Here is an 8,284-nt window from a genome sequence, read left to right as displayed (position 1 = left end):
CGGGATGGTCACTCCAGGACACTGCAAGTCAATAAATACCAAAGATGCAAAAATCATATTAAGTTTCCATTTTTCCTTGGCATGACTGGGAGGGAAGGAGGGGACTGGGAGCAAGAAGGCAGCAGCATAAGGCAGAGTTATGAGTGAAGCTTGTGAGTGTAACGGGAGCCTCTGTGGTGAAGAATAGTGAAGGAGATGCTTGGTAGAACCCCAGGGCTGCAGCAACAGCATATGAGCTTTGCCATGGGATGTGCTACCAAGTCATGTCCATCTCAACCCCGTGCCCCACTGCCCACCCACGGCCTGGGGCACCCACAGGAGCTGCCTGGAGCTGCCAGGGCCCCGGGGGAAATGATGGGATTTGGGGACTGTGCAGCTCCACAAGTCCCCAGTGTGTGGGGAGCGGGGAAAGGCTGTGGTGGCCTTGGCAGAGGAAGGCAAGACATGACACTGTGAAGCCAGGGCAGAACCAGGCAGGATTCAGAAATCAGGAGCTGCAGCTCCCAGAGTGTGTTTGAGCTGAAAAATACACAGGTTGTGTTAAAAATCAGGAGATTATCACAGAATTATCACAGAATCATTCAGGTTGGGAAAGCCCTCTAAGATCAAGTCCATTAGTCCAGCACTACCAGGTCCACCACTAAACCATGCCCAAAAGCACAACATCCACATGTTTTTTGAATACTTCCAGGGATGGCGATTCCATCAGGGCATGGGAAGGATATTAGGCAACATATTCCTGCTGTTTGCCTCTGCTTTCTGAGTCCCCAGGCATGTTCCTCTCACACTTTCAAGATCTGGCCAACCACTGAAGGCAAAATCTTGTTTTGCTTGAAAGGAAGGCTAAAAAACCCAAAGAGACCACCAGGCCCTGCAGACATGTAAGGGCTTTAATTCCCCTCTCCCAAAGCTGCCTTGGCTTCCTCCCAAATCCTCCCCACGGAAAAGGTGGGAGATAGTGCCTTCTCCTGACTGTGTTTCCAGGGGAGTGGGGCAGCCCTCCAACCCCAAGGCAGCCGCTTCCTCAGGCAGGATGGCCACAGGCTTGGGATAAATGTCTCCACCTTGTTGGCTCTGAATAGGAAAAGGCGATGATAAGCAGGCACTGATGATCCCAGGAAGGGTCCAGCTCTGCCTGGAGTCCAGCTGGAGAGATGTTCCCATGGTTATGAGGGCAGGAATGTCCAGCTGCCCGTGGTGTGTCTGTCCATGCAGGTGGCACAGTTCCCTGGAAGGGACATGGCAAAACCCTCTCACTACCACCTACGCTTGGAAGCTTCTCCTCCTTGGTGGATGTTTAGCCCGTCTCTGGTACGTCAGGGTTGCAATCCAAGGCCGTCTCTGCTGCCAGACCTTCCTGTGGTTGCCATGGCCTCAGCTGTGGCACACACAGCTGGGGCTGGGAGAGGGGATCACTGATGGGAAGCTCCGTTCGTCATTCCTGATATCCCCTGGTAGATGGTGAGCATGGAGTCACGGACCTGCTCGGTGAGCTTGGGGACATCGTCCGGGCCCAGGCCGAGAGTCTCCACTTCTGGCAGGACCTGGATGATGAGTTTTCCTGGAAGAGCGAGGCAGGAGGGTGAGAGAGAAGGGGAAGGGAACGTGTGAGTGGTGTAGAGAGAGCAAGAGAAGATGCAGCAGGAGGATTGGTGCCAGTCAAGGAACAGGAGAGAAAAGAAGGGAAATGCCCTCATTCACACACTGAGAGTGGTGTGGGGACCCAGCTGTGGCCCAGGAGCACACAGCAAAAACCCACACCATGCTTTTCCCACCCACAAGAATCAAAAGTATGGAAATAGGTGAATCTCTGCTCAAATCCAATGCCATGTTTCACGTAGAATGGGTTTGCACAGTGGAAAGACCTCAGGGCCTGTCTAGATGGTGGCAGGGAGAAGGAGATGTGAGCGCACCTGAACTGGCCATGCTCTGATCTGTGCATAACAAATCTAGCAGAGTCCCTCCTTCCAGAAACAGGCTTTGGAATGAGGGAAATTGTGCCCAGGACTCCCTGGTGTGTCAGATTCCTCTGGGGAAGCAGCCAAGCGATGGACTGGTGCAAACTGGAAGAATATACTGAGGAGGTGTCATCGTGTGCTTCTGCTCTGGCACCAGAGGCCCTTCTTCTGGCCAGCAGAGACAAGACAGTGCCTGCACAGACACCAGACACCCACCTGGGGATCTGGGGAGTGTCTGTGGTGTTCTCTAATGTTCTTGCATGTCTTTACATGTGCATTGAAATAAGATCCAGCAGTGCTGGAAGCAGAGTCACGTGAAGGAGGCAAAAACAAGCATAGAGAGTTTCACAACAGAAAAGAGTATGTCAGGTTGGACGGGGCTTGGAGCAACCTGGGCTAGTGGAAGGTGTCCCTGCCCATGGCAGGGGGTGGAACAAGATCATCTTAAAGTCTCTTCCAACTCAAACACTTCTGTGATTCTGTGATTGTGTGCTCCCTGCCTGCACATCTCACACCCAAAGCCAGGCTGGCTCCTCACTGCACTTGGCCCTACAGAAAGGGCTGAGTGACAACAGGTCTGTGCTGAAAATTCAGATCTGTTGGGGCAGAAGAGACTTCCAGCAAACACCAAACGTGCTCCATGCATGGCAGTGTCAACACCAGGCACGGAGTGTGGCCTTCCAGAGGCTCATCAGCACACCCAGAGCCTCTGTGGACACAGTGAGCTGGCCTGGCCTGAGGACCAGCCTGCTCCACGTGCAGGAATCTTGACCACGTGTAGCACATCTTCAGGATCAGCCCTGGCAAAACTCGTGGGAGGGAAAAGTGGGAATGTGCAAGAAAAACTGACTGGGGTTCTGTCTCCAGCAGCGAAGGTCCTACCTGTTCAACAGCCACTTGGGAAAGGACTCAGGGGTCAGTAAAACATGGGATTAGAGGTCCAATAACCACGGGATTAGAGGTCAGTTATCCATGGGATCAGAGATCAGCTAACTATGAACTCCCAGGGGGAGGGAAGTTCTTACAAAGGCAAATGTTCATGCAACAGCAAAAAGTCTTTCCTAAAAAAGCTGAGGGAATTTGTGGAATCTCCATCCTTGGAGTTAATCCAGACTTGTCTGGACAAGGCACAAAGCAAATTCAACTGTCTTTAAGTTGGCCTTGCTTTAAGCAAAAGGTTCAACTGCTTCAGAGACCCCTCCCCACCTTGTTATTGTCTGACTTCCTAGAGCAGGGCTCTGAGCAGGGATGTGGTGGGGAGGAATCCTTGCTCTTGGTCCTATCAACCCCCAAGTGGGGGAACATTTCCAGTCCCCAAAGGTTTTTGTGTGTGAGGAACAGAGAGAGGACAGGCCCAGCAGGTGAATGGTGAGTGGAAGCAGCCAGTGCAGTGTTTAACATTCTCCCTTCCAGCTGTCTGCCTGCGAGGGAATGACTACACCCAGGCACAACAATGGGAGGGATGAGGATCCCAGATGCAAATCCTCCCCTTAGGAAACAGCAGGGCTGGCCTGGGGAAGGGTGGGAAGTGGTAGAAACCCAGTTTGGGGTAGGCAGCAGCAAAGGGAGCGCAGGAACAGGATGGAATGCTTTCCTCTCTTGGAATTTGTAACATTTTTTTCTGCATTTTCCTTCTGAAACCCAAGACTTCTGTCATTTTTTTCCCCCCATAACATTCTATCAGTGAGCAGCAGAAATTCTTGGATGAAACATGGTAACTGGGGGGACACATTCTCAGGGTGACTTCTGCTGGAGCTCCATGATTGTTTTTGTTTCCCAATTCCCCAAGAACCTGAGGGCAGAGTGATGGGGCCAGGACAGGACCTGCCCCAGGACTCTGCTGCTTCTCCAGGTTCCCTCACATTTTCCAAGAAATCCAAGGGGAGAGGCAAAAGTGATGCCTGAAATCTCCCTTTTCCCACCAAGAAGACACAAAGTGCTGTTGTTTGGCTGCTGTCTCCACATCACGGATCTGCCCACCCACCTCATGTCTCCAAGGACTGTGCTCTGCCAACACCCAGCCCCTTCTTTGCCCCAGGTCATCCTCACCTGGGGTGAATCTCTTCTCCTTCTGGTTGTAGAAGCTGTTGTAGGATGAGAACACTACAGGAATAATGGGGACCTGGAAGGGAGACAATCTATAGTGAACATACACATTTACAGTGAATATTCACATTTACAGTGAATTTTCATGTTTCCCCATGCCTCCTCCAAAATGCAGCTGCTGTTTTCAGGTCAGTTCTGCACCTTGCTGATAATCATCACCATCAGCTTCACAGCAGATACTCAGGGGGTTATTGGGATATTTAGATCATTTAATTGTATCACCCCACATCCTCACCATTGGCTTTTACATTTTCATCTCTGTATTTAAGCCAACAATTGCGGATTGGCAAATTAGGATGTGCCTGGGCAGGTCCAGGGCTCTTGTCAAGACCCTCCCCACACTTTTTTTTCCCCAACCTGTCAGGAAGGTTTTCCACTTTCCCCAGAAACAGCCCCATCCTGTGCCACCCACAAACTCCTCGTGGGCTCCTGGGTGCGTGTTGGATCCACGGGGAAACCAGGGACCAGCAGCCTGCTTTGCTGGTGGACCATGGCAAGGCAAAGCCCACCCCAAGGGGCAGGAGGCAGGTGGTCTCACCTGGGCTTTCACAGCCAGCTGGAAGGCCCCACGTTTGAAGGGCAGCATGGAGCCTCCGTGGTTGCGAGTTCCCTCGGGGAAGATCAAGACGCGCAACTGCAGCGGGAGGGAGAGGACGTTGAGATGGAGGCACCTCCAGGTGCTGCTCTGAGCCACCACGATCCCCTGGGACTGCTCTGTGTGCTCCTGACCTCCCCTCCACGGACACACAACGCACTGAACCCACCAGGGATGCTCTCACTCTGCTCTGCTCAGCGCCCAGCCCAGAGACAGCGATCCCTTTCCACCCACGCCAAGGCTTGTGTTTTCCAGAGGCTCCTCCCCAGACTCACATTGTCCTTGTGCAGGGATTGTGCCACCTCTGTCAGGGTGTTGATGGAGCCCTCCCTGTCCTTGCGGTCGATGAAGATGGTCCCCACCAGCCAGCAGGCCAGGCCGAAGGTGCCCATGTACAGGATCTCCTTCTTGGCAATGGGCACACAGCGGTCTGGCAGGATCTCCATCAGTGCTGCAAGGGGACAATGAGGGCAGGGCAAGTCGTCATCTGCACTCAGAGTTGCCCTAGATACTGGGTTACAGCCCTCTGCCCTGGGAGATGCCATCCCTGCAGCTTCATTGACCCTTAGAATCCCTGGGAATGGGATCCTGGGGGTCTCCAGACCAACCACAGGGTTAGAGGAGGACTATTGCTGGTACTGAAGGAGAGCAGCTATGACACAACTGTGGTCAGCTGAGAGTCTTGCCCTCATTCCTTGGGTGAAGCTGATGCAGCTTGAAAGTATCTCTAATACCCTGGAGATCAGACCTGCCTCCAATACCCTGGAGATCAAACCTGCCTCTAACACCCTGGAGATCAAACCTGCCTCAATACCATGAAAATCAGCCCTGCCTCTAATACCCTGGAGACCAGCCCTGGTTCCAATACTCTGGAGATCAAACCTTCCTTTAATACTCTGCAGATGAGACCTGCCTTTAATACCCTGGAGATCAAACCTGCCTCTAATACTTTGGAGATCAAACCTGTCTTTAATACTCTGGAGATCAAACCTGTCTTTAATACTCTGGAGATCAAACCTGTCTTTAATACTCTGGAGATCAAACCTGTCTTTAATACTCTGGAGATCAAACCTGTCTTTAATACTCTAGAGATCAAACCTACCTTTAGTACTCTGGAGATCAAATCTGCCTCTGATACTTTGGAGATCAGACCTGCCTTTAGTACCCTGGAGATCAAACCTGCCTCTAACACCCTGGAGATCAGCCCTGGCTTGGGTCTGGCTGGTCAAGGACTGTGTAACAGCCACTCCTGCCCCTCTGCCTGTGGCACTTGGGAGCTGGTACAACCCACCCCTCCAAACACCTGGGGCCAGGAGCAGGAGGCAGGATCAGCACATACCCAGAATGTCAAGGGAGGTCTGGTGGTTCAGCACCAGCACGAAAGGTTTCTTAGTCCTGAGGTTCTCCTTGCCCTTCACCACTATCTGCATACCAAAGATGTATTTGAGTGGCAGGGCCAATGTGCGAAAAAACCTGGAAAAGAGGAGCCAAAGAGATGCTGAAATTTGAATAAAACACTGCTCATCCAAACCATCCCACGTCAGGCAGTGCTCCTGTTTCTCCACAGACCCAGATTTGACCCAGAACTTGGAGAAGAGCAATTAGTGTGCCTCTGCAGCTTATCATTTCATTAGACAACATGGATCCAGCTATCAGGTTTCCTTCCAGCCGTGCAAGACCAATGGTTCAGCAACCACAGCTACAGAAATTCCATGGATCAACCAAATATCCCAATTCACAGCACACCTTCATACTCTGTTTCCCTGTACACCTTGCTGGATCAAACACAGGCTGCAATAAGCTGTGCCTAACTCTGCTATTGCCCAGGTTGTGCAAAGAGAGAGGTTTGCCTCTAGCTGCAATTCTAGGAGCCATATTTTAAGAAGTATTGGTAAAATGAAATAAAAAAAATAATAAAAGTTGGGCACCAAAGTAAAGAAGTGAAGCAAATTTTTCAAAGCAAGGGGCTGATGCTCTGTGAGGAGATCTGGATTCCTACTGGAGCACAGGACAGTGGAGCAGTAAATCCTGCCTCTGCAGCACTTCAGAAGGGCACAAGAATTACAGTGACATGCAGCAGAGTCAACTTCTCCTGCCCACTCAGCACACACCTCACCCTGCTGATGACACCTGTACCCTCACCAGGCAGCCCCCAGGGGAGTCTGCAGCTCGTTGTGGAGCCTGGAGAGAGGGGATGGGCAGCAAGGGGATGGGGCTGAGGGACTGCCAGACTTGGGGACACTGCTGCCATTGCAGTGGTGGGGACACCAGTGACAGTGCAGGTGCCAGCACTGCACTGTGGCAGTGTCTGCTCATGCCCACTCAGGTGGGCACTGGCTCACAAGGGAGTTAAGGAAGAGAAGAGCACCTGCAGTGGCTTTCACAACACAGCTTGGGAAGGGGAGCTCAGCTCAGCCACGGGGAGGGAAATACAGCTCCAAAGACCAGATAAAAAAGTTTTAATAAAAACAGCAACTTATTTTGCCTGTGCATTTCATGCAGGTAGTTGGCATTACCTACTTTGGTAAATCAATGTCACCTTTTCCATCCTTTCCTTCTGTAATTTGTTCTTTGTTCTATCAACCCAAACCCAGTATTGAAACTCACACCCCTCCACCGAGTTACAGGGTCTGTCATCTCCCCACACCACCACACAACTAATTCCTCCCTCCCACCCCCCAGCTCCCAGGACCCTCCAAAACAAAGCACTGGAGAGAGTGGACTCTATCAATGCCCCGAGCAGAAAGAAGCCATGGACCACTCACGTCGTGTTCTCCACGTTCCGTCCACGAGGAATACTGAGGATGACAACCCCAATGCTTATGGTGAAGAACCACAGCTTGTAGAAGGTCATCTTGCAGAAGAATCTGAATGCAGGTTTCACCTGGTAAAGGACCAGAAATGCGACGAACAGGCAAGTGAATGGGTAGTGAAGGAGGAAAAGCTCCATCCTTCCAGCCCGGAGCGTGCTCACCGAGCAGGGAATGAGTCACCAGCTCCTGGTGTTGTGGAGCAGAGTTGAGACTCCTTGGATCAGCTACATGTGGGTGGTGCACAGCTGGAAGGAGGTTTGGGAGCGATGCTGCAGCAGGGCTGTGCTCCCTGCTCAGAGCTCAGCTCACCGTGGGAAGCTGGTTTAGCAAGGACACACCAGCAGCTCTGAGTAGGAGTTGGGTGGCAGGAGGGGCAAACATGCAATAGCAAAGCTGCCTGGGGGCAAGGGCTGGGTGAATCTGGGCTGGAATGTGCCTTCAGAGCCAGCCCCCCTTCTGGGGGGCTCTGGGCATAGGAACCCTGAGGACTTCTAAGAAAATCTCTAGTGGGAGGGAGCGGGATGTGTCGGACAGCAGAGACCCTGCCCAGAGGCACTGTGGGTTTAGATGGGATATTGGGAAGAAATTCATCCCTGTGAGGGTGGAGAGGCCCTGGCACAGGTTGCCCCGAGAAGCTCTGGCTGCCCATGGATTCCTGAAAGTATCCAAGGATGGGGCTCGGAGCAACCTGGGCTAGTGGAAGGTGTCTCTGCCCATGGTAGGGGGTGGAATGAGATGAGCTTTAATGTCTCATCCAACTCAAAGCATTCCATGATTTTGTGATTCTATGACCCCAGGCTGTCTCACCTGAA

The 8,284-nt window shown here is 52.1% G+C and overlaps 1 protein-coding gene across 1 annotated transcript; it reads right to left on the bottom strand.

Moving 5' to 3' along the window:
* Window positions 1–1,404: 1,404 nt before the first annotated feature.
* On the bottom strand, window positions 1,405–7,621 carry LOC116796718 (1-acyl-sn-glycerol-3-phosphate acyltransferase alpha-like). Its single transcript, XM_032707555.1, has 6 exons — window positions 7,425–7,621; window positions 5,999–6,132; window positions 4,935–5,110; window positions 4,603–4,698; window positions 4,008–4,080; window positions 1,405–1,561 (listed from the first exon to the last, which is right to left on the bottom strand). The coding sequence occupies exons 1-6, from the start codon at window positions 7,607–7,609 to the stop codon at window positions 1,413–1,415; spliced, it is 813 nt and encodes a 270-aa protein (XP_032563446.1). The 5' UTR covers window positions 7,610–7,621; the 3' UTR covers window positions 1,405–1,412.
* Window positions 7,622–8,284: the final 663 nt, after the last annotated feature.

The sequence above is a fragment of the Chiroxiphia lanceolata genome, chromosome 20 (genome assembly GCF_009829145.1).
Source record: "Chiroxiphia lanceolata isolate bChiLan1 chromosome 20, bChiLan1.pri, whole genome shotgun sequence".
Classification (NCBI taxonomy): Eukaryota; Metazoa; Chordata; class Aves; order Passeriformes; family Pipridae; genus Chiroxiphia; species Chiroxiphia lanceolata.
This window is presented reverse-complemented; position numbering and strand designations above follow the sequence as displayed.

Bases quoted from the DNA above. Each gene is read 5' to 3' on its own strand.
- LOC116796718 (XM_032707555.1), bottom strand. From the start codon at position 7,609: ATGGAGCTTTTCCTCCTTCACTACCCATTCACTTGCCTGTTCGTCGCA. The intron at 4,081-4,602 runs GTGAGACCACCT...TCTCCCTTCCAG, and splicing joins AGCTGGCTGTGAAAGCCCAG to GTCCCCATTATTCCTGTAGT. The intron at 1,562-4,007 runs GTGAGGATGACC...TCGCTCTTCCAG, and splicing joins GGAGAAGAGATTCACCCCAG to GAAAACTCATCATCCAGGTC.